The sequence below is a fragment of the Oncorhynchus mykiss genome, chromosome 12 (assembly GCF_057628025.1).
Source record: "Oncorhynchus mykiss isolate SJ-2025 chromosome 12, ASM5762802v1, whole genome shotgun sequence".
In the NCBI taxonomy this organism is placed as follows: domain Eukaryota; kingdom Metazoa; phylum Chordata; class Actinopteri; order Salmoniformes; family Salmonidae; genus Oncorhynchus; species Oncorhynchus mykiss.
In genome coordinates this window covers 90,452,609-90,478,492 of record NC_143033.1, presented here as the reverse complement: position 1 = coordinate 90,478,492, position 25,884 = coordinate 90,452,609, and the positions used below count along the sequence as shown (strand labels likewise).

Genomic DNA, 25,884 nt, shown 5'->3' with positions numbered 1-25,884 from the left:
TCAATTGTGGGGAATGTTGGGAAATGTACTTTGCATGCATGTAAAATGACATTGGGATGCAATTGTGAAACAAAATGATGAAAATTGTGTTTAAATGTACTGAGAGGACGACAATAAATAAGTTGCAATGAAAGGAAAACAAGTGAAGGGAAATGTATCTCTGAGGCATTGGGAGAGGACTACAACAGGAAGTGGAGAGGCTAGACCCCCCTACCTGTGGGGCTTGTGGTGCTTGTCCTGCCGGTCACTCTCCAGGATCCACTGCCACACGTTCTGGGAGCGGTCTGTGCTGTCACTGGGTAGCTGGAGGGGCACGACCTCACCCCCCTCTGCTGCCCCCTCCTCAGCCCCCGGCCGACAACCCCCTCGGGAAAGGGAACTGGAGCGCCCCATATTGGACTCTGCGGGACTGCTGCCACAGGACACCATCTCCCTGCCCAGGCTGCGACTGCGTGGGTAAGGGGGACCACCCTCCGCCCCTCCAGACCGCACCGGACACAGACACAACACCCTCTGGGCTGCCTCTCTCTCCATCTGCTCCTTGCTCTTGGAACCGGCGTGGTGGTGGATGTAGTGGTGGTGGATGTGCTTGGTGCTGCTGCTGGGCCTGCCCAGGGAGAGGGCCCTTCCTGGAGTGAAACCTACTGAGAAGCCCCCTAAGCTGGAGGTGCCACTGGGGCTGGAGGCCCCGGGTGAGACCAGGGGCTTGAGACCGGGGCCTCCCCGGGAAAGAGTCCTGTGCTCTGGAGAGCGGGAGCGGGGTGAATGGCGGGCCACGGTGGACGGGGACTGGCAGCCAGGGGTCTTTAGGACACGGGACAGGTGGTCATCCAGAATGGCCTGGGGGTCCTCGTCGTTGGGGCCGGTGGGCTGGAGGGACAGGGGGTGGGGGGAGAGCAGGGGGGCACTACTGCCGGGCACCTCAGCCTCGTCCCTCTCCTCCTCCTACACACAACCAGAACAGAACGGTTAAGTCAGGACAGATCTCAATGACAAACATACACACATGGACAGGAAAGAAGAACAGTATTGAATGACACAATCAAGGAAACCATTAGACCATTGCCATAGACCTCTGAGATAAGGATTCCCACATCTATAAATCCAACTACTAGTTCATCCACACCTCTTGCATCTGCTGCAGCCTCTCCTCCAGGGAACTCATGGTCTCCTGTTCTCTTTTCAGACGCTCCAGACGAGAAATGAGCTGAGACGCAAACGCTGCCGGCTCTACCGGAGTCATCTCCTTAGGACATCTCTGTGTCCGCTATGGAGGGAGAGAGAGAGAGGGAAGGAGAGAGAGGGATGGAGAGAGGGAGAGAGAGAGAGAGAGAGATGGAGAGAGAGAGAGAGAGAGAGAGAGAGAGAGGGAGAGAGAGAGGGAGAGAGAGAGAGAGAGAGGGAGAGAGAGAGGGAGAGAGGGATAGAGAGAGAGAGAGAGAGAGAGAGGGGGGGATGGAGAGAGCGAGAGAGAGGGGGATGGAGAGAGAGAGGGGGATGGAGAGAGCGAGAGAGAGGGGGATGGAGAGAGCGAGAGAGAGGGGGATGGAGAGAGAGCGAGAGAGAGGGGGATGGAGAGAGAGAGAGAGAGAGGGGGATGGAGAGAGAGAGAGAGAGAGGGATGGAGAGAGAGAGAGAGGGATGGAGAGAGAGAGAGAGAGAGAGAGAGGGATGGAGAGAGAGAGAGGGATGGAGAGAGAGTTAAGATATGTAACAGTTAAAGGAGGGGTCGGTGTCCACATTGTCTTCCACCTGAGCCCTCTCCTCCTATCTTCCCCCCCCCCCATCCCTGCTAGCCATCTCATCCTTGCCCCAGTGCCCCCTCCACCCCTGGCAGTGCCACCCCTGGGCCCTGGGTCTGTGGTGGCAGTTGGTTACACTCTTTGGAGCCTGGGCTCTCTGCGTGTTCCCTCTGTAGTGCAACCAAGCCATCAGCGCTTCCCTCTGAAGTCTGTACACTTCAAAGGGCCCTCGTCAAATATCAAACATTCACTAGGGGAGGGAGGGAGAAGGGAGGGCAGTGGCTTTACATCTAGGAATAAAAGTCACATATCGACAGGGGGGAAGGAGGAGAAGGAAAGGGAGGATTAAAAGGAGAAGATGGGGAGATGTGTGCAGGCAGCAGGGGAGGGAGGGAGAGATGGAGGGAGATCAGAGAGGAGCAGGGGTAATTTATTTCACTGTTGCACGCTGGGCACCTCTGAGGTACAGTAGAGTCATTATACCCCTTATGTGTGTGTGTGTGTGTTATTTTATCATTGTCATTGTTGCACTGGGGCTTTCTTGATTCCTCTTCCTCTCTTTTTTGTTCCTTCCATCTCTTTGTAGTGGAGATGAAGGGAGAGAAGACAGACAGACAGACAGAGGCGGTCTGCCCGGCCCACGTGTCCTGACAATGGCAGCTATCCCCCAATCAGAGGAGAAACTAACACGAGAAAGGGGGGCGAGGAAGGGAGTGTGAAAGAGCACAAAGATGGAGAGAGAATCTTGGACTCTTAAGAAAGCATATATTTGTGAGGAGAAGAAAGAGGGATCAAAAAGTTTGATTCAACTAGCTACCGATGTTGCTAGTTTGGCCTTCCCAAAACTAATTTTCCCATGTCTCCCCTCTCCAACTCTCTTCTTTCCTTTCTTTTGGCCTTTCCAAAGCCCGTCAGTTACCAACTCCCCCCTGACACACTCCAACTCTTCCCTCAGATCCCTCGTTTTAGGGGTGCAGCCTGAAGAGGGGTGGGGTTGTGGAGGGGAAAGCGCTGTTGGAAGTTGTCACTTTCCTCTGCGTTTGCTCCATTCATCCTCTGATCAAAGAGGTGTGTGTGTGTGTGTGTGTGTGTGTGTGTGTGGAGGAGCCGGGAGTTGATTCCAGAGCCTCCAGATAAAGCTGAGAGAGAGGGGGAGCTCTCCCCCATCTCGCCATTCTATGTATATTTTCATCATCAGTGTGTGAAGAGAAGACACTGGTCTTTAGAATGCACCGGATAAACAGCTTAGAAACAGTCTCCTGCAGACTTCAAGGAACCCAACGGGGGTGTGGGTTACAAAGGTAGCGGGGGGTGGTGTGTCGGGGGGGGGGGGGACTTTGACATCTGCTTGGCTCTCAGATCTTTGTTGTTGTTGTTGTTGTTGAATGGAAGACGTAGAATAGAGATGGTGGTACTATACATAGAACAGCAGACCTGAATACAGGCCATGGAAATGGATGTTGCACTACTGAAAAGCACTAATAAGTGGGGCAATAGGACATTTATGTGTGTTTGTGTTTGTACACTTACAGGGAAGGCAGGTAGAGAGACCTGGCTGTTCATCCTCATGTTGCGCTGCATCTCTCTCTGCATGTGCTTCTTGGAGCCCAGCTTGTAGGGAGGGATGCCTTCTCTGTCAGGGAAACACACAGGATACACAGGTCAAACAGCCAATCAGACACAGCAATACACACACCCAACCAGGAAGCAGCTCATTGGTCACCTAATAGCTATTTCAATCACCCCCCATTTAACCCAGATAAAAAAATACAATATATTTCAGGTCAATTCTGAATCTGAGGTGTAGTGAACAAGAGGTGAACATTGGATAGGGTTTCTGCTAGGTCTCAGGTCAGTGTGTCTGACAGAATAGGGGATTTCATCTGCCCTAAAACTGACACTCATCTCCAGCCATGGCTCCCTGAGCAGTGGGCACTTCACCACCCACCCCTGCACTTCCTTTTAACTGAGCCCAGAAAGGATCACTCAGCCCTCTGAGAGCTGTGCCAGGCTTTAGCTGTTAGCATTCATCACCAGCAGTATACAAAGTTAGCATTAGCATCCTGCCATTGACTTGCCCTGGAATCCCACTGAAAAGACTAGTCTAGAAGCAAACTATACTGTTTGGAAGGTTAACACACAAACCCACTGATCAAAGTGTCAGTCCTACAGAGAGAATGATCATAACATGTAGGCTAATAAAACATCTCCTCTCAGATCACCCGCCATATACATTCTGCAATCATAGTATAGAGCCCATCACGCCAGGACAATCCAATCATAGTATAGAGCCCATCACGCCAGGACAATCCAATCATAGTATAGGGCCCATCACACCGGGACAATCCAATCATAGTATAGGGCCCATCACACCGGGACAATCCAATCATAGTATAGGGCCCATCACGCCAGGACAATCCAATCATAGTATAGAACCCATTCACACCGGGACAATCCAATCATAGTATAGGGCCCATCACACCGGGACAATCCAATCATAGTATAGAGCCCATCACACCGGGACAATCCAATCATAGTATAGGGCCCATCACACCGGGACAATCCAATCATAGTATAGAGCCCATCACACCAGGACAATCCAATCATAGTATAGAGCCCATCACACAGGGACAATCCAATCATAGTATAGGGCCCATCACACCGGGACAATCCAATCATAGTATAGGGCCCATCACACCGGGACAATCCAATCATAGTATAGGGCCCATCACACCGGGACAATCCAATCATAGTATAGGGCCCATCACACCAGGACAATCCAATCATAGTATAGAGCCCATCACACCGGGACAATCCAATCATAGTATAGGGCCCATCACACCGGGACAATCCAATCATAGTATAGAGCCCATCACACCGGGACAATCCAATCATAGTATAGGGCCCATCACGCCGGGACAATCCAATCATAGTATAGGGCCCATCACGCCGGGACAATCCAATCATAGTATAGGGCCCATCACGCCGGGACAATCCAATCATAGTATAGGGCCCATCACGCCGGGACAATCCACAGCCTATAGCTGACGTAGTCAAAATACAACTCTGTCTGATCTAGTATTGCCTTAAGGTACTTCGTCCACACCAAACAACCAAGAGCAAAACCCAGTGCTTCTCTCCCGGGCCAGGCGAGCCCTGCCCTATAAAACATCAGTGTCTCAGTGACCTAGCCTAGCCAGTAGTGCACCCGACCGCCACTTGTCTCACTGTTGCTTTGAAAGCTTTGAAATCCCACAGTCATGCGCATTGCCCCCCTCCCCTCGTCGAACCGCTCCAGTCTTCATTTGGCAAGCCTGCCTCTGATCTCCTCACATCAAAAAGCTGGTTTGTGAGATAAGGTAATGTTTGAAGTCTGCGCAGCTGCATTCCCCAGCGTCCAAGCAAATCCATAAATAAGATATAACCCCCCCTTTTTATTTTCTTTATCTAGAAATGAGATGAACATTTTTGGTGTGCCGCCCAGCCTTTTCAACAGTCATAAAGACAGAGATATTCTAATCTTAAATGAGCTGAGTAAAAAAACAACAACCAGGAAGCGTGTGTGTGGCTTTGGAGGCTTTCGTCTCCGTCGCAGATACTAGGCCTGTACTATCAAAGAGTCAGTACGGTGCAGGATACTAGGCCTGTACTATCAAAGAGTCAGAGTACGGCGCAGGATACTAGGCCTGTACTATCAAATAGTCAGTACGGCGCAGGATACTAGGCCTGTACTATCAAAGAGTCAGTACGGTGCAGGATACTAGGCCTGTACTATCAAAGAGTCAGAGTACGGCGCAGGATACTAGGCCTGTACTATCAAAGAGTCAGAGTACGGTGCAGGATACTAGGCCTGTACTATCAAATAGTCAGTACGGTGCAGGATACTAGGCCTGTACTATCAAATAGTCAGTACGGCGCAGGATACTAGGCCTGTACTATCAAAGAGTCAGAGTACGGCGCAGGATACTAGGCCTGTACTATCAAATAGTCAGTACGGTGCAGGATACTAGGCCTGTACTATCAAATAGTCAGTACGGTGCAGGATACTAGGCCTGTACTATCAAATAGTCAGTACGGCGCAGGATACTAGGCCTGTACTATCAAAGAGTCAGTACGGTGCAGGATACTAGGCCTGTACTATCAAAGAGTCAGAGTACGGTGCAGGATACTAGGCCTGTACTATCAAAGAGTCAGTACGGTGCAGGATACTAGGCCTGTACTATCAAAGAGTCAGAGTACGGCGCAGGATACTAGGCCTGTACTATCAAAGAGTCAGTACGGTGCAGGATACTAGGCCTGTACTATCAAAGAGTCAGAGTACGGTGCAGGATACTAGGCCTGTAATATCAAAGAGTCAGAGTACGGTGCAGGATACTAGGCCTGTACTATCAAAGAGTCAGTACGGTGCAGGATACTAGGCCTGTACTATCAAAGAGTCAGAGTACGGCGCAGGATACTAGGCCTGTACTATCAAAGAGTCAGTACGGTGCAGGATACTAGGCCTGTACTATCAAAGAGTCAGAGTACGGTGCAGGATACTAGGCCTGTACTATCAAAGAGTCAGAGTACGGTGCAGGATACTAGGCCTGTACTATCAAAGAGTCAGTACGGTGCAGGATACTAGGCCTGTACTATCAAAGAGTCAGAGTACGGCGCAGGATACTAGGCCTGTACTATCAAAGAGTCAGTACGGTGCAGGATACTAGGCCTGTACTATCAAAGAGTCAGAGTACGGTGCAGGATACTAGGCCTGTAATATCAAAGAGTCAGAGTACGGTGCAGGATACTAGGCCTGTACTATCAAAGAGTCAGTACGGTGCAGGATACTAGGCCTGTACTATCAAAGAGTCAGTACGGTGCAGGATACTAGGCCTGTACTATCAAAGAGTCAGAGTACGGCGCAGGATACTAGGCCTGTACTATCAAAGAGTCAGAGTACGGTGCAGGATACTAGGCCTGTACTATCAAATAGTCAGTACGGTGCAGGATACTAGGCCTGTACTATCAAATAGTCAGTACGGCGCAGGATACTAGGCCTGTACTATCAAAGAGTCAGAGTACGGCGCAGGATACTAGGCCTGTACTATCAAATAGTCAGTACGGTGCAGGATACTAGGCCTGTACTATCAAATAGTCAGTACGGTGCAGGATACTAGGCCTGTACTATCAAATAGTCAGTACGGCGCAGGATACTAGGCCTGTACTATCAAAGAGTCAGTACGGTGCAGGATACTAGGCCTGTACTATCAAAGAGTCAGAGTACGGTGCAGGATACTAGGCCTGTACTATCAAAGAGTCAGTACGGTGCAGGATACTAGGCCTGTACTATCAAAGAGTCAGAGTACGGCGCAGGATACTAGGCCTGTACTATCAAAGAGTCAGTACGGTGCAGGATACTAGGCCTGTACTATCAAAGAGTCAGAGTACGGTGCAGGATACTAGGCCTGTAATATCAAAGAGTCAGAGTACGGTGCAGGATACTAGGCCTGTACTATCAAAGAGTCAGTACGGTGCAGGATACTAGGCCTGTACTATCAAAGAGTCAGAGTACGGCGCAGGATACTAGGCCTGTACTATCAAAGAGTCAGTACGGTGCAGGATACTAGGCCTGTACTATCAAAGAGTCAGAGTACGGTGCAGGATACTAGGCCTGTAATATCAAAGAGTCAGAGTACGGTGCAGGATACTAGGCCTGTACTATCAAAGAGTCAGTACGGTGCAGGATACTAGGCCTGTACTATCAAAGAGTCAGTACGGTGCAGGATACTAGGCCTGTACTATCAAAGAGTCAGTACGGCGCAGGATACTAGGCCTGTACTATCAAAGAGTCAGTACGGCGCAGGATACTAGGCCTGTAATATCAAAGATTCAGTACGGTGCAGGATACTAGGCCTGTACTATCTAGGGCTCTATACCGGTGCTTTGATTATGCCTGTCTAGATGGTCACTGGTCAGGCAGTCAGAAAGTTACAGACTCGTATCATAAACTCTTTATAACTGCTATACTCTAGTAAACCTTCTAAACCACTCCCTTGGCTGTAAAATAAAGTTATTTCGATTTCAGACAGGATTCTTTAGCTAGGTCGTGATTCACAGGAACGACAGTTTGCGAGTTAGCAATTCCAGTGATAAGTGTCATGTGATCCAAAGGCCCAAGATCATCCTGAAGAGCTGACTTTAAGACTACATTACTGTCAAAGACAGGTGATGAATGGAGATATCCTATAAAGGCTGTTTACCATCGGGGAAAATGCTCCCCAGTTCCAGTCTACTTAAGGGGTGGCTCTACCATAGGCACCAATGCATTAGCAGCTGGGTCTGGTCTACTTAGTTCATTGACTTTATATGAAGCAGAGAAAAAGGAGCTCATGAAATGTATTGCTTTCTCTCGTGTCTCTGATTACGGCCATGTGTCATGAGAAACTACAGCCATGACTCGAAGATTTCATCTCTCCCACCATGGCAACACTTCTCCTCTAAATCAGACTACAAACATACTGTACTAGGGAATGGGGCTGGAGCATGCATTGTAAGGCTGGGGTCTAGGGCCCAAGGGGGGGCTAAACGGGGGTGTAGCCTAATGGTTAGAGCCAAGGCTAGGGCCTGGGGATTAGGTCTACAGGCCATCCTGTCCCTGGTCTGGTTCTACTCTGGCCAGTAGGCCTCTGAGGTGTCAGGAGGAACAGCCAGGCTTATTTCACGTGGGGGGGGGCTCCTACTCTCCCATCCACTAGCAGGGCTGTGTGTGTGTGTAGATTGGTGGTCTCAAGAGGGTTCCCTATTCCTGACAGTGCGAGATTCCAGGTGAGCTGTACCGAGGCCTAGAACCGGAGAACCTCCTTAGAACCCCATCAAAGAGGAGCTAGCATCAGACCAGGACAAGTCAGGAAAACCACAAACACTGTTCAGGTTCAGCTAAGAGGCTCTGAATCAAAACTCTTTCCCAGAACGTTCCCAAACACTGTTCAGGTTCAGCTAAGAGGCTCTGAATCAAAACTCTTTCCCAGAACGTTCCCAAACACTGTTCAGGTTCAGCTAAGAGGCTCTGAATCAAAACTCTTTCCCAGAACGCTCCCAAACACTGTTCAGGTTCAGCTAAGAGGCTCTGAATCAAAACTCTTTCCCAGAACGTTCCCAAACACTGTTCAGGTTCAGCTAAGAGGCTCTGAATCAAAACTCTTTCCCAGAACGTTCCCAAACACTGTTCAGGTTCAGCTAAGAGGCTCTGAATCAAAACTCTTTCCCAGAACGCTCCCAAACACTGTTCAGGTTCAGCTAAGAGGCTCTGAATCAAAACTCTTTCCCAGAACGTTCCCAAACACTGTTCAGGTTCAGCTAAGAGGCTCTGAATCAAAACTCTTTCCCAGAACGTTCCCAAACACTGTTCAGGTTCAGCTAAGAGGCTCTGAATCAAAACTCTTTCCCAGAACGTTCCCAAACACTGTTCAGGTTCAGCTAAGAGGCTCTGAATCAAAACTCTTTCCCAGAACGTTCCCAAACACTGTTCAGGTTCAGCTAAGAGGCTCTGAATCAAAACTCTTTCCCAGAACGTTCCCAAACACTGTTCAGGTTCAGCTAAGAGGCTCTGAATCAAAACTCTTTCCCAGAACGCTCCCAAACACTGTTCAGGTTCAGCTAAGAGGCTCTGAATCAAAACTCTTTCCCAGAACGTTCCCAAACACTGTTCAGGTTCAGCTAAGAGGCTCTGAATCAAAACTCTTTCCCAGAACGTTCCCAAACACTGTTCAGGTTCAGCTAAGAGGCTCTGAATCAAAACTCTTTCCCAGAACGTTCCCAAACATGACTTCCCATGACACTCTTCTCACGATAGTAACCATCAGTATACTCCAAACCAGAGAGGCTCCAGTCCTTTCCCTCAGAAAACACACCATTTAAAACATGACCCTCTACTTACACACTGCTGTCTGTCATGGACATGGAGTCGTCTGTCGTGGCGTCGCTGGACACCTCGCTGTCGTTGGTGCTGGTGGCTGGGGCAAATGAGCCCACATGGTACGGGTTGACCGGGTCCCCTCGCCTGTGGGACCTACACACAAAGGACAATGCAGTTTAAATACGTGTTTAAGGTAGCAATATATCAGAAATACACTAGTACCTTTCATCTGTTTAGACCACAGCTAAGGCCATAGGGCGCTTATTTCTCTTCTTGTGAAATAAGAGAAACTGGGTTGTAGATATTTGTGGACCTATGCTGCCAACTTGAAACTACTCCCTTTGTGTGTGTGTGTGTGTGTGTGAGAAAGAGAGAGAGAGAACGTGTGTGAGAATGTGTTGTCACGACATTGGTATTGTGATACTACCATACCAGATTTTCCTTGGCAAAAAAAGAAAACACGAAGCAGACTGAAATCTAAGGTCCTTCAAAACCTACTTTCGTAAGATATGTGCTATAGCTTGCCCAAACAAAACTAATGTGACTCTTGGTGACAACATAAGGCAGTTTTTTTCCAACATTAGGACCGTTTTCCTCAAGAAATTATGTCCACTTCATGTTTTGTTTTCTTTGATTCCTAGTATGGTGATAGTGGTGTCGCGACAACACTAGTATGGTGATAGTGGTATCGCGACAACACTAGTATGGTGATAGCGGTATCGCGACAACACTAGTATGGTGATAGCGGTATCGCGACAACACTAGTATGGTGATAGTGGTATCGTGACAACACTACTATGGTGATAGTGGTATCGTGACAACACTAGTATGGTGATAGTGGTATCGTGACAACACTAGTATGGTGATAGTGGTATCGTGACAACACTAGTATGGTGATAGTGGTATCGTGACAACACTAGTATGGTGATAGTGGTGTCGCGACAACACTAGTATGGTGATAGTGGTATCGTGACAACACTAGTATGGTGATAGTGGTGTCGCGACAACACTAGTATGGTGATTGTGGTGTCGCGACAACACTAGTGTGGTGTGTGTCTCGGACAGTAATGACTTGGAGTTCAACCACACTCCAGGGCCTGAGGAATGTGACAGGGTTCTCTCTCCCTGGGGGGGGGGGGGGGCTAGTAGAAAAGGGGAAAGGGGGATACCTAGTCAACTGAATGACTTCAACTGAAATTTGTCTTCCCCATTTAACCCAATATCCACGTCTTCGGTGCCCGGGGAACAGTGGGTTAACTGCCTTGCTCAGGGGCAGAATGACAGATTTTTACCTTGTCAGCTCGGGGATTCAATCCAGCAAGTTTCGGTTACTGGCCCAACTCTCTAACCACTAGGTTACCGATCAGAGTCAAACTGGCCCTAAAACTGACCAATCCCTCTAGCTGTCTCTCACCGTATTGGCATGGGAAATCTATATTTACATTGCCAAAGCAAGTGAAATAGATAAACAAAAGTGAAATAAACAATAATAATAAAACTCTTGCTTCACAGCCCATCACCTCCTGCTGTGATGCATTCCTACCCAAGCAGAGGAAACTAAGAAAGGGGGGAATGAGAGAAGAGGAGAAAGAGGGAGAGAGAGAACCTGAGCTCACAGCCAGGTAAGAGAGGGAGAAGAAAAAAATAGGAAGTGTGAGAGTGTGTAGGGAAAGGAAAGAAAGGAGAGCAGAGAAAAAGGGGAAGCAGGGCCTCTTCTTTATGAGCAGCCCACTGGCAGGAGAGAGCCAGAGAGCTGGAGAGGAAGAGAGAGAGGCGCCCAGCATGACTAAAGCCATAGGCCCCAGCTCCAACCTGACCTTCAGAGGGGCTTGCAAACACGCAGGTATTTAGCACAGCTGGCCTTACATCTCTCTCTCCCTCCCTCTCTCTCACCCCCCCCATTCATTATTTTGCTTTCTTTCAGGAAGAGACCCCCCCACCCACCTCCTCCCAGTCCCCACAACCCCTTTCTGTCCTTCCTTTCCGCTCGATATCCCTCTAAAGTACATCTAGTCCCCACATCCCAGCGTTTTCTAAGGGAAGAGATAAAAGTGGGGAAGAAAGAGGAGAGAAAAAATGAGAAGGGGAAATCAGAGGAGAATCACAGTAAACAAGTGAGAGAGAGGGTGAAAAGAGAGCGAGGGAGAGATTGGGGGTTTTAAAAAAACATTGAAAGAGAGAATGAGTCTGGTGTCGCTGCTCGGTGGTTTTTGAGAATAATCTGATTCAGGGAGAAGAAATGAGTTCCACATACCAGGGAGAGGAAAGCAGCTAGATGGGGAGTCAGGGACACCAGTCTGATTCAAAACAACACCTAACCAGGTGATGGAATAATGGAGATCGGTCTGAACTGAAGCCTCACTGGGACATGAACCCATGTCCTTCTCAATCCTCCTATGGGGCAGGCTGGGTTGTCAACACAAGTTCTTCCTGGTCCCTCCCCTATAGTGTGTTGATTCTATTGACACTTTCTAGCCAAAATCCAGCCAAAACCACTAAGAAGTTGCCCAGTTCCCCTCCCTGCAGGCCAAACACCAGTCTGGCACCAGGGCTCTAAAGCCTGATAGACTCCCTCTTTAGAAATGTTAAACTTAAGTGGTTCGCCTGACAAGTCAATGGCCATTGATTCATGACAACCAGCTGGCCTTGGGTTGGGCCTCATCAGCTGATTCGGGTCCCTCATCCATTACAGACCAGCAAGTCAATGGCTTGTTGGATTAGCACATTAGCAAGTTGTCATATTTCACTCCCATTAAGATAAGGCAAATACAATCTGTTTATATATGAGCAGTAAGGGGAGGATACAACTGAGGTATGATATGAATAAATATTCACCTGTAGCTACGTGGTCTACATTCTGCAAAACACCACTCCCTTGTCACCCACTGAACATCTGACATGTATAGATATTACATACACATATGACCATGATGTCCAGATAAGTGAAACCGAACCACTGCTCTGAAGTGGCTCTGAACATTTCAAAATGACTAGCCTACTATTTGTCATGTTTGAGATACAAGGAGATGTATCCCTATCCTTAGAAATGGCCAAAGCCGTGTGTGGCTGAGGCACAGCATAGCAGAGTAGTGGCATCATGTATTATTGGCTGACAGGCTGGGGCCAAGGCCAGGCGTGCTCTGTTAACTTCCCGTGGAAGGCGATCCCTCTATCTGCTGAACTATTTCAAAGCTCCGGAAACTGAGGCAAGCCAGCAGAGGGCTGCACTCTGTCTAGAGAACACCATTTATATACTACACACACACACAGAGACACAGAGACACAGAGAGACAGAAGAGAGAGAGCTAGATGGGAGAGAGAGAGCTAGATGGGAGAGAGAGAGCTAGATGGGAGAGAGAGAGCGAGAGAGAGCTAGATGGGAGAGAGAGAGCTAGATGGGAGAGAGAGAGAGAGCTAGATGGGAGAGAGAGAGAGCTAGATGGGAGAGAGAGAGAGCTAGATGGGAGAGAGAGAGAGAGAGAGCTAGATGGGAGAGAGAGAGAGAGAGCTAGATGGGAGAGAGAGAGAGCTAGATGGGAGAGAGAGAGCTAGATGGGAGAGAGAGAGCTAGATGGGAGAGAGAGAGATAGAGAGCTAGATGGGAGAGAGAGCGAGAGCTAGATGGGAGAGAGAGCGAGAGCTAGATGGGAGAGAGAGCGAGAGCTAGATGGGAGAGAGAGCGAGAGCTAGATGGGAGAGAGAGCGAGAGATAGATGGGAGAGAGAGAGAGAGCTAGATGGGAGAGAGAGAGAGAGAGCTAGATGGGGGAGAGAGAGAGCTAGATGGGAGAGAGAGAGAGCTAGATGGGAGAGAGAGAGAGAGAGAGCTAGATGGGAGAGAGAGAGAGAGAGAGAGCTAGATGGGAGAGAGAGAGATAGAGAGCTAGATGGGAGAGAGAGCGAGAGCTAGATGGGAGAGAGAGCGAGAGCTAGATGGGAGAGAGAGCGAGAGCTAGATGGGAGAGAGAGCGAGAGCTAGATGGGAGAGAGAGCGAGAGCTAGATGGGAGAGAGAGCGAGAGATAGATGGGAGAGAGAGCGAGAGATAGATGGGAGAGAGAGAGAGATAGATGGGAGAGAGAGAGAGATAGATGGGAGAGAGAGAGAGCTAGATGGGAGAGAGAGAGAGAGCTAGATGGGAGAGAGAGAGAGCTAGATGGGAGAGAGAGAGAGAGAGAGCTAGATGGGAGAGAGAGAGAGAGAGAGCTAAATGGGAGAGAGAAAGAGAGAGAGCTAGAGAGCTAAATGGGAGAGAGAGAGAGAGAGAGAGAGCTAGATTGGAGAGAGAGAGAGAGCTAGGGGGAGAGAGAGAGCGCTCTAGGGGGAGAGAGAGAGCGCTAGGGGGAGAGAGAGAGAGCGCTAGGGGGAGAGAGAGAGAGCGCTAGGGGGAGAGAGAGAGAGCGCTAGGGGGAGAGAGAGAGAGCTAGGGGGAGAGAGAGAGAGCTAGGGGGAGAGAGAGAGAGCTAGGGGGAGAGAGAGAGAGCTAGGGGGAGAGAGAGAGAGCTAGGGGGAGAGAGAGAGAGAGCTAGGGGGAGAGAGAGAGAGAGCTAGGGGGAGAGAGAGAGAGAGCTAGGGGGAGAGAGAGAGAGAGCTAGGGGGAGAGAGAGAGAGAGCTAGGGGGAGAGAGAGAGAGAGCTAGGGGGAGAGAGAGAGAGAGCTAGGGGGAGAGAGAGAGAGAGCTAGGGGGAGAGAGAGAGAGAGCTAGGGGGAGAGAGAGAGAGAGCTAGGGGGAGAGAGAGAGAGAGCTAGGGGGAGAGAGAGAGAGAGCTAGGGGGAGAGAGAGAGAGAGCTAGGGGGAGAGAGAGAGAGAGAGAGCTAGGGGGAGAGAGAGAGAGAGAGAGCTAGGGGGAGAGAGAGAGAGAGCTAGGGGGAGAGAGAGAGAGAGCTAGGGGGAGAGAGAGAGAGCTAGGGGGAGAGAGAGAGCTAGGGGGAGAGAGAGAGAGCTAGGGGAGAGAGAGAGCTAGGGGGAGAGAGAGAGCTAGGGGGAGAGAGAGAGCTAGGGGGAGAGAGAGAGCTAGGGGGAGAGAGAGAGCTAGGGGGAGAGAGAGAGCTAGGGGAGAGAGAGAGCTAGGGGAGAGAGAGAGCTAGGGGAGAGAGAGAGCTAGGGAGAGAGAGAGAGCTAGGGAGAGAGAGAGAGCTAGGGAGAGAGAGAGAGCTAGGGAGAGAGAGAGAGCTAGGGAGAGAGAGAGAGCTAGGGAGAGAGAGAGAGAGAGAGCTAGGGAGAGAGAGAGAGCAAGAGGGGGAGTGTGTGTGTAAAGTATCTCTCAAACAAAGCTAACAAGCAAGGTGAGATAAACGCATCTGGAAACTGTCTATTTTGAGACATTATATGCTCTTTTGATGTTATATCCTAGTTATTATCCATGACTTACAAAGAGCCATTGACGCTAGGCTAGTCACTGCATTCCCCAACATTTCCCTAATAGTTGGCTATAGTACGTGAAATAGGAAGGGACCAGCGTCTTACCTGTACCCCTTCTCCATCACCGTCCTCATAGACACTGTTGCCCTCAGTGCCTGGGCAGAAAGTCCAACCACAGAAGCCAGCGCTTTGGCTTTGAAATCATTACAACTCCACTCCTCTTCCTCATTCAGGGTGGGCAGGTACCCACACACCAGCTTCAGGCTACCTAGCCCGTTAGGGTTCACATGAGCAGGGTTCTCGCCCCCGCTCCTCACATACTCGAGGTAAATGTCCGAGGTCAAGAACATCTGGTAGGGGCTCTCCTCCATGCTGGTCTGGATCTCAGTCTGTGCCTGGTCGAACATAGCCGAATCAATCTGTTGCTTCTTAATATTATCCCGAATGAAGGTTTTGGTCGCAGGCTTGAGCTGCTTGGCAACTATGCTGCTGGTGTCAATATAGCGCTTGTAAATAGCTTTGGCGACTCGCAGCGTTTTGGTATCCTTGAGGTCCATCTGCCTGAAACCATTACAGGCGAACCAAAAGTCTAAAGTGTCGACGCATTTCTCGCGCTCCAGGAATGTCCTAAATAGATGAGCACCGTCTTGGTCCCCAAGAAGAGAATGCAACGACTTGGTCCACCGGGCTAGCGGCGAATCCGGTGACGCGCTCCCCTCGGGTTCCCCAAGTCCATCCTCGTTCCTCTTCGCAATGTAACCGGGAGGCGCGAGCAAAAGCGCTTTGACCGCGGTACCCTGGGGTCTCATCATGGCGAGTTTGCCGGGGTAGCACGGCAGCACCTCGCCCTCCTCCCCCGGGACCGGGGGACGGGGAGCATCTTCTCGGAAGCTATTGGCGATATGGTCCGATATAAGCGCTCTGCTCATGGCTCCGAAGGCAGCAGCAACAGAAATCCTGTGCGTTGTTCGCCTCAGAGCGCTACAACAATCTCCTCACTCTCTATAGTCAGCCGGGGAGCTTCTCTGCCAGTCTTCTCTCTGAAACATAAGTATTATTCTAATCAAACTCAGATCCACCACAAACTTCAAAAGGCATACATGCAGTAGAAGTATTTTCAGAACCTTTACAGACTTTGAGAGAGAGAGAGAGAGGAGAGGTGCGGCAGATTTACATAAGTACTCAGATTTTATTTGGGTGCTCACTGACATACCTTCCTTAGCCAATGTTGGTGTTGAAAGTGATCATTAACATCACACGATTTAGCATAAACTCATAAAACAGATGATGTTCCCATCATCTCGCTCCACTTCATTAACTACATAGGAAAATGATAAATCCAAGACCACAGAAACATGTTCTGTGCGGAAATATCAAGTAGACTAGATGGAATACAACACAAGTGCAAGAGAGAGACATTTGTACACAATAGCATACCGAAGATCGCTATCTGTGAGCCGGTGTTCTCGTGAACACCTCAACAATTAGCTGGCCATCAAGCCCAATCTGATCCTGAACACGCCGCAGCACATGTCCAGTACACCACCGACCAACAGACACCAACCCACAACGAGGCGTGACGCCACTTTCCGTTCACTATTTTCTCATCATACGCGTCACAAAACAGCCAAACGGTCCAAATGGAATAGATGGAATAGATTACACAACCCTAAACATATCCAAGAAACAGACTAACGTTACTAGACTAGGCTACAGGACATGTTTTGAAAACTTGATGGAGAGCGTTGATTTTGAACTGAACTTGCCTTTTGAAGTAGGCTAACCAAGGTAAAAAATTATAGGCGGGTTCTCTGATTTCTGTTCTACCAACATCATGAACCACAAATTGATAAACACATTTTTAAAGGCCTCCGAGAAGCAAGCTACGATCCACGAGAAACAGGCTATAGACATGGAAGCAGAGCCGACAACCGATGGCTGCTAAACGCTACACTGTATTCTCCGATCAGAAACTGTAACAAGATCACCTTTCGAAGTTGTAACACTTGCTTTGAGGCGAAAGCGAATAAATCACCTCAATCCATAAATCGGCCGAATCGAGATCCTCATTAGCCTACATCGCCGTTTATATTCTGCACCAGAAATAATATAAATGTGCAACTACCTAATTCCATAACGCTCTTCTATCTTTAGTGGGTAAAATAGGCTACATTGCTTCATCCAACCACACAGAAAAGTATTCAGATCTCACGGGGGGAGGAATTCCAAATACTTATTTCGTGATGAATAGTCCTCTAAAAAGCGTATCAAAGTTTAGATAAAGTGCCCAAATACTTATCACAACGAAACGTAATCGCACAACACAGCAAATGATAGTTGTTTGAGCTCTATATCCTGCAAACTAAGTTAATTGCATACAGCCACATTACTTCAAAGAAAGTCAACAGAACATCAAAGGAACTCCAATGGGGCCAGCGCGAGGAACACACTCTTGTAACTTACCATCGATCCACGAGTTCGGTCTTCCAAAAGTATCCGTTTTTTTATCCACAGAAAAATAATCCACAATAGTCGATTCCACGACAGACCCCTTCACAGTCCGATTTTTTTCGTGTTAGCTGCAGAAAGAAAAATGTAGTTTTCCAGGGGGGAAAAAATCCTGCTTAGTTTCCCCCTTTTCTTTGCAAATGTTTCAGTCTGCCATGCCATACCGTAGGTCTCTCCTGTAGGCTATTCCAATACGTTCTGGGCTCCGCGTAAAACAGCGCACTTCAAAGTAAGGAACCGACAGCCTAGTCCCGGAAGCAACATAGAAAACAATACTCCCCCTTTCCCTTTCAAAAAGAACACAGCGCATTCAAATTCACCAACACATATTCATCATTTATCTTTTCATGTTTTCAGAGGATGGTGAATTGATGGCCGCGGTGAAAAAAACTAAAAACATTCTAATAATTTTTACTGGCGATTTTACAGATCACAAAGTTACAACAAAGTTTCTAGGACCTTATCAAAGACAAGAACTCTTGAGCCAACTCCCTGAGGCTTTGGAACGTCAGAAGTAACAGATCTGCCGCCCCAATAGCATTATCCCTGCAATCCCTCTGTTGCTACATAAACTTTAAAGACACAGGCCTCTTTTCTTTTAAAGACTCGAATAGTTTCCTGATTAACCCATTTCTATCTTTGGGATGCGCAAAATACACCGTTGTGTTGGCTATCTAATCTGGTATACAATTTCCCCAGGGTAATCCTAGAATGCCAAATTATCAAATAAAACGACAATCCATATATGCCATGTGCAGTTGAAATGCATGTATGACATACATCTCAGCAGCACATTTTCCACAGCTCCTTCAAGTGGCCAGGTTGGGTAAAGGAATGATATACACATGGGTTATTAAAGACGCAATTTGCAATAGTTACTGCAATTCTATGTTCATTTCAATTAACAATATAATATAACCCATTGGTCATTGAAGATTATAAACTGGGTTGTTCAAGCCTGAGTGCTGATTGGCTGACAGCCGTGGTATATCAGACCATATACCACAGGAAAGACAAAACATGTATTTTTACTGTGTTAATGTATTGTTGGTAACAAGTTCATAATAGCAATAAGGCACCTCGGGGGTTTCTGATCTATGGCCAATATCCAGGCACTCCGTGTTGCATCGTGCAATAGAACAGCCCTTAGTTGTGGTATATCTCCTCGGGCCTTATTGCTTAAATATCATTTCTTAATGTCTCATGAGCTTAGAACTGCCGCCTTACCCAATCATAACTGAAAAGAGAAATGAGTCTGATTTACTCCATGGTTAACAGCTTGAAAATACATCTGTTTAAAACTATTATGTTGATTTCACACTAGAGAAATCTTTCCCTCAATGTAGGATTAATAGCTAGGCTATATCATATGGATAGAGTGGACTGAAGAGTACAACCACTATGTTTGATTTAGCATTCAGCCTCTTCTCCTTTTTATCAATCATCTCCTTTCTATCAATGTCCCATTTGCTCTACAACCCTGGCACACGAGGCCACCTTTTACATCAATGATATCAATGCCCGGCTTTATACACCAGGGGGGAGGAGGGGGGAGGAGGAGTATGATGGAAGGAGGAGGAGGAGTATGTGATGGGATGGAGAGAAGGCCTGTAGTAGACAACCCAGCCATTCTACCCATAATGCGCTCATTGACTGACGCAAGCAGCTGTGGGGCTTGTTTTGTCTGGGGCAGACAGTGGTTTCATGGACATCTGGATGTTACTTTAGAAGACTGCCTTGTTTGTCCCCTCTGGGACTCCATACAGTGATTAGTAGAGCAACAAAGTACGCTGTAAACTAGTCTTTGAACAAGATGGCTGTCTAGGTCAGTGTTTATTGGGATATCCATGCAGCTCCTTCTCAAAGCCATTGGCTGTGCAGATGTTCTATCTATCCCTTCTCACTCATAGAACATTAACCCAACACCATAACCCTTTGTTTACCGTTCGTGGTGTAACGGGGGGGGGGGGGGGGGGGGTAACCTAACCTCTGACAGTAAACGCACAGAGATAAAACCCCATCCCCATGGAAATAGCCCTATACCTCCTACCTCCTGCTGCTGCCAGGGGCCAGATGGGCCCCCGTGTCCCACTCAGGGCCTTTGATATGGCAAGGCCCCCTTCGAGGACACCTCAGTCTCCACCTTCAGGCCCTACTGAGCCTGACCTCTATTCTGACCTGGAACAGAGCTGCCCTGGCCCTAGTGACCCCTATTCTGCCCTGGCCCTAGTGACCCCTATTCTGCCCTGGCCCTATAAAACAATACATAACAGGGGAGAGGAGCAGGGCAGGGTTAGCTACCCCTGATGTTTTGGTGCTTTTATGGCTGGGGGTATATTGTATCCTGAACAGCTCTGACCTGTCCTCCCCATGCTAGCTACCGGCCATCTCAGCTGCTGTTGTAAACTCCACACTAAACAGAGAGAGAGAGAGTGTGTGTGTGTATGTGAGATTGTGTGTGAGAGTGTGTGCGTGAGCATGTGTGTGAGAATGTATGTGTGAGTGTGTGCGAGAGTGAACATCTGTGAGTATGAGTGTGTGAGAGTGTCTGAGTGTGGAAATCCGTGTGAAAGTGTGTCACTGTGTGTGTGTGCTAGTTGCCTTCTCCTCTCAGTGCTGTAGCCCTGTGATCAGTAACTGCTCTCAATTATCCTATTGTCTGCTGCTCCTTTTCAGCTCGGGGTTAAACTCTTAGCAGCTCCCTTTGAAGTCATCATCCCTTTATCTCAAGCCAGACCCAAGAATTTGGTGGAGGACAATGGAAAATGAAACCAAGAGGGAGGCTTATGGCAATTATCAACGAGGGCCCGTGAGTACAAGTAAGTGTGAATGTCCGTTTGGAGAGAAGGTGGGGGGTGGGGTAGAGTGAGAGAGAGGCAGAGAATTGAATTGAGAGGACATGGGTTTACTGTTTCTAATTTGTTTGGTGTGTACACACCAGAGGCAAAACAACTCCAAAGAGGAAATGGTGTCTCCCTCCTTTAAAGAGGTGACAACAAGGGGACAATGCCTTTAAAGGAGCCAGGGGCCGATGAGAGGAGAGGAGATGGGGAACGAAAGAGAGGATGACAGGGGGTGAGAGGAGAGGAAGAGAGATGGAAGGAACGGACAACAGCAACAGAGGGACAGAGGAAGAGAAGAAGATATGGAAGGATTGGACAACAGCAGCAGAGGGACAGAGGAAGAGAAGAAGATATGGAAGGATTGGACAACAGGGGGACAGAGGAAGAGAAGAAGATATGGAAGGATTGGACAACAGAGGGACAGAGGAAGGGAAGAAGATATGGAAGAATTGAACAACAGCAACAGAGGGACAGAGGAAGAGAAGAAGATATGGAAGAATTGGACAACATGGGGACAGAGGAGAGGAGGGGAAGAGGGGAAAAAGAGATGGAACGAAAGGAGGAGAAGGAGAAGTGCAGTTGTTAGCAGAATCAGATGGCATGCTGTGAGAGAGCCGGGAGAGCAGACAATTAAAGTGTGGAGTTAAGAGAGGCTTTGAAGTTGGACATGGTGCCTAATACCCTTAGAGTGAGCTAAAGAAGGGCAACAATTCACCAGCTTGTTATGGGGCTGTTTGGAAGGGAGGAGGAGGAGGGAAGAGGGTGTCTTGTTAAAAGGTTCAATTTGAGGAAAATAACTTTAATTTCAACCCCAAATAGCCTCTGAAGGATTGTGGCGGCACAGCGGCAGCTGTAGTGTGGGAGTACAGGAGTTCAACAGCAACCGGTGCATTCTGATGAGGAGCGACTGTGTGATAAATGTTGAGGCTGGGTAGAGGAGGGAGAGAGAGAGGGAAGAGATAATGAAAGAGAGAGAGGAGGATGAAGAGAATTAAATAGATAGGGAGAAAGGGGAGATGAAAGAAAGCGAAAGAAGAGAAGTAGGCCTCGAGAAAAAGAGAGAGGTTATTATTGAAGGTTATTTATTTGTCTTTTCCCCCCAGTTTTAATCCCATTTTGCACATGGCTTTTAAGTCTACCAATGTATAAAACAATGTGGGATGCACAGTCAAATCCCATTTGGCCATGAAGCTCTCCTCTCAAATAACTTTCATTTCCTCTTACTGCATTTCTCTTTCTGACCGCCTTTCTGGGGTTGAGGGCTGATGGACACCCGTTTCAGAGAGGACGTCACTATCTGGCCATGCTGGTAAGGACAGAACGTAGGTATTTTCTCAGGTGTTCACTACAATAAAATGTGTGGTTGGTCACAGATAGACATCCATATCTGGCCTGCGAGAAAAGGGCAGAAGTATGGAACGCTGTGACCACCAATCTGATTTTAACCACTAACCTTAACCCTAAGGATTTAAACCACAAACCTTAACCCTCACTCTAAGGATATCTCTATCTCTAACCCTAAACGTGCATTGGAATATGAACAAAGTCACCATTTTGTCCTTTCTAACATGATCATCTAGTGACTACCTCTCAGATAGATCCACTTTCTACTTCCTGTTTCTCCACTACCGTGGTCAGGAGCATCATCAGGATTATCACCATGGTGATGGTGGACCATAGTCTGATGTGGACACACAACCTCAGGGGTTGACAGGGGACAGGCCACCAAGGGTTTACTTTAACGGCCTGAAGGTTGAGAGGGGACAGGCCATCAAGGGTTTACTTTAACGGCTTGAAGGTTGAGAGGGGACAGGCCATCAAGGGTTTACTTTAACGGCCTGAAGGTTGAGAGGGGACAGGCCACCAAGGCTTTAGTTTAAGGGCCTGAAGGTTGACAGGGGACAGGCCACCAAGGCTTTAGTTTAAGGGCATGAAGGTTGAGACAGGACATGCCACCAAGGGTTTACTTTAACGGCCTGAGGGTTGAGAAGGGACATGCCACCAAGGCTTTAGTTTAAAATCTCATACTAGGCGTAGACTTTTATACCTATACGCTCATATTCAGTATCATTCTAGCTAATGTATTTCATAACATTACTACACAAATGAATGACTCCTTTAAAATATGTACTAGCCATGCCTAGTTGTAGACTGCCTGGGCTGATAAAATGTGGTGATGGGGTGTGTCTATAAATATATGATAAGCGTTTTGAGGTACATTTTAAGTTCATACCAAGTGTATTGCTGGAGGGTAAGACAATGGGTCAGACAGTGTTCTAGACAGAGAAAGGGAGGAGGGAGGAAGAGAGAGATGGAGACAGACAGATATCGGTACAGAGAAGGAAAAGAGAAAGAGAGAGAGAGAGAGGTACAGAGAGGGAGAAAGAGAGATACAGAGAAAAATAAAAGAGCGAGAAAGAGAGAGAGACAGAGAGAAAGACAGATCTCTACAAGCGTATGTGACTGATAATCAGACATCTCAACCCAAGACTTAACTGGAATCAGACCTTTCTGTTCAGGTCTGGCTTGGGTGAAGTTGAGTTGAACAGGGTGGAGTAGAGAGGAACTATACTAACGCCCTGCACAGCGTTCTGTTCTGGGCTTCACTTCAACTTATACTATCAGCACTGACAAAACTCCATCCTGCAATCACACAAATTCACTCAGACAAACACCACAGCTAGCTGCTATCTATCCCAGTGTCTAACAGCCATCCCAGGCCTCGTGTGTGTGTGTGGGCCTCTCAGGTGGCTACCGTATCAGCATTACTGCAACTCAGGGACAACTCAGGAGTTGAGTGATGGCCTGGAAAAAACTAGCAACACTGTTTGCCGTCAACATCAGTGATCATCGCCATATCAACCTCTAGAACCTCTAGGAGTAGAGGAAAAACATGACGGGAAACAGAATAAATAAATAGTGAGGAGACACTGCTGTGTGTGTGTGTGTGTGTGTGAGTAGATGCTGTAGTGATAAACAGGGTTATTTATGCAGGCAGTTTGTGCAGAGCGGAGCAGCCAAACACAGGTCTCCCGGGGACTAAGTCAGAAAACAACTCTATAAAAAGATCCACTGACTTTACTAGCGTGTTCACACACACACACACACACACACACACACACACACACACACACACACACACACACACACACACACACACACACACACACACACACACAGTCAGAGACAGTAGGCTTCCACACATCACCATGCATAACCCACAAACTATACTAGCAGGACAGCAAGACAACTCAACCTCAAATCACCTTGCAATTCCCTAAACAGTACCCCTATGACCTTTCTCCATCACAGAGACCATATCCCAAAACAAAAATCACTCAAGACACTTGTGCTTCATGGATTTGGAACTAACAAATCCCCAGCACACACTTTCTTTGGGATTGCCTGGGTGTGCTTCGGTTCTGTGCCACCAGGCGGAGGGATACAGAACTCTGGGACAGTGGAACATCCGTCTCCCTTTTATGATGTCACAGTGTCGGCACTCTGTCTCTGATGGGGAGATAACACAGAGAGGAGGGAGGAGAGGAGGAAGACCTTTGATCTATGCAGTTGGGTTGGCTGTGTGGAAGAAGTGTCATAAAGGTACTCTCAGTTATTTTATGTGTAGACAGATATAAAGGAGTACATTCTTGGCATCTCAACAGTCTGAAGTGACTTGTCGGAACACAGTATGACGTAAGATAATATGGTGGAATGTCTATCAGGAATTTGACACCTGTCTAGTCCATTCACATCAATGTAGATGAAAGTTACTTTAGACTATTGAGATGCATCCTAAATGTAAATGAGCGAATCTGGGGTCACTTCCTCCTCTGACCTTTAGCACCAATGCTCTAGCCTGGGCATCATGCGAAGCCTGAGTTATTTTTTATTTAACCTTTATTTAACTAGGCAAGTCAGTTAAGAACAAATTCTTATTTACAATGACGGCCTTCCCCGGACAAACCCTAACCCGGACAATGCTGGGCCAATTGTACGGCGCCCTATGGGATTCCCAATCTCGGCTGGTTGTGGTACAACCTGGAATCAAACCAGGGTCTGTAGTGATGAACACACACACACCCTAAAGCTGAGCTCATTCAGACAACCTAAATACACACATTCACATCCAAAACCATTGACTTCATTCTTCCCAAACACACCCCTAACCTCCAACCACCCACCAACCCCAGCTTCTCTGCTAGCACATCTCATTGAGAAGGGTCACACATGTTCTCTTAGGACAGTGGTTCCCAACCTTTTCTTACTGTACACCAACTGAATTTACTCTGCCCGGAGCATCCCTGAAGTACCCCTCATGTGCATTTTATCAAGAAGCCAATGGTTGAATGAGTTTTCTCAAGTACCCCCTGTGGATAGGCCAAGTACTCCCAGGGGTCCTAGTACTGTCTTAGGATGCAACTGTGGTGGAATGAGAGTCCTCCGTGCTCCCCTTCCACAAACAACAGACTCTACAAAGGCTTGGTGCCCAAACACTAAATTCCTGTTCCTGTCGGTGTGAAAGTCTCTCTCTCTCTGCCCAGGCAGCAGAATCAGCACATAAAATAAATACGGAGTGGTGTAGTGTTACGCTTGGAAACCGTAGAGCAGGTCACGGACAATGGGAATTTGAGGAAGTGCGCAACAGCACGCGTACAAGAAAAGCAATTCCAATGCTAATGGGGACGCAGGGCTTGTTTGAAATGAAATCTGCTGTTTTGGAACATAATAATAATGCCTCAAACCTAACCCGTCTTCTTCCAGGAAATGAGGATTCCCTTGAACCGGCCAGCATTGAAACCCATGCATTCCTCCTTGTCCAGCATAATACGATACGTAATAAGAGTGGTAAACTATACAGGCCTCTCCCTAAACACACAAACGTTATCATCCTTACCAGCCTCGCTCTGCAGGCATCTGAGACTTGGCCTGGAATTCAATCAAACCCGCTATGCAGTAGCAATGTTTATGCTGTGTCTGTTCACAAAATATTGCTCTTGCACAGTCCTTATTCTTACATCTTGAAGCATCTACTTGTGACGGGAGTTTGAAAAAGTAGTAATAGTACTAGTTGTTTTCATGTCATTCAAAACCATTGTGTTAATATATTTGACCAGGGGGGACTGCTTAAATACAGCAATGCCACAAACGGCTGCCATTTAATGGACAGGAACGTCTGAGGTCATCATGGGTTTCCAGTGGAGACAATGGTATAAGCCAGAGTCATTCAGAACCATACTAAACTACTGTTCTGTTTGGCTGGATGTTCCACCATTACTACCAGAGGTCTCTATCTGCACCAACCACAAACCCCCAATACAACAGAACTACTGTTCAGAATAGAAAATGGCTGCCACGCTCCAATGGGAGCAATGAAGATTCAAGGTCTCTGGCTTGGTCGTAAAGAGTAGATCTCAATTCGTTGCAAGCTGAGGTTGTGTGTCAACTCAAAAATAATACAATATTTTTATTACATATGGGATCAAAACACTGTTAAGATGAGAAATTATGTGTTCATTGACAATCAAACAAATTAA

At 47.8% G+C, this 25,884-nt stretch overlaps 1 protein-coding gene across 6 annotated transcripts in view; it reads right to left on the bottom strand.

The window, feature by feature from the left end:
• LOC110485226 (axin-2) overlaps positions 1-18,071 on the bottom strand; it is a 31,412-nt gene extending 13,341 nt beyond the window's left edge. For 2 of the 6 annotated variants that reach the window (XM_090193996.1, XM_090193999.1), the window contains exons 1-6: positions 17,460-18,071; positions 15,102-16,036; positions 9,658-9,789; positions 3,273-3,375; positions 1,127-1,267; positions 215-945 (exon numbers count right to left, since the gene is read on the bottom strand). In XM_090193996.1, the coding sequence (XP_090050122.1) occupies positions 215-945; positions 1,127-1,267; positions 3,273-3,375; positions 9,658-9,789; positions 15,102-15,925 (1,931 nt within the window). In that variant the 5' untranslated portion in view covers positions 15,926-16,036; positions 17,460-18,071. The other 4 variants (XM_090194000.1, XM_090193997.1, XM_090193998.1 and 1 more) reach the window with 4 other exon arrangements.
• Between the last annotated feature and the right edge of the window lie 7,813 nt (positions 18,072-25,884).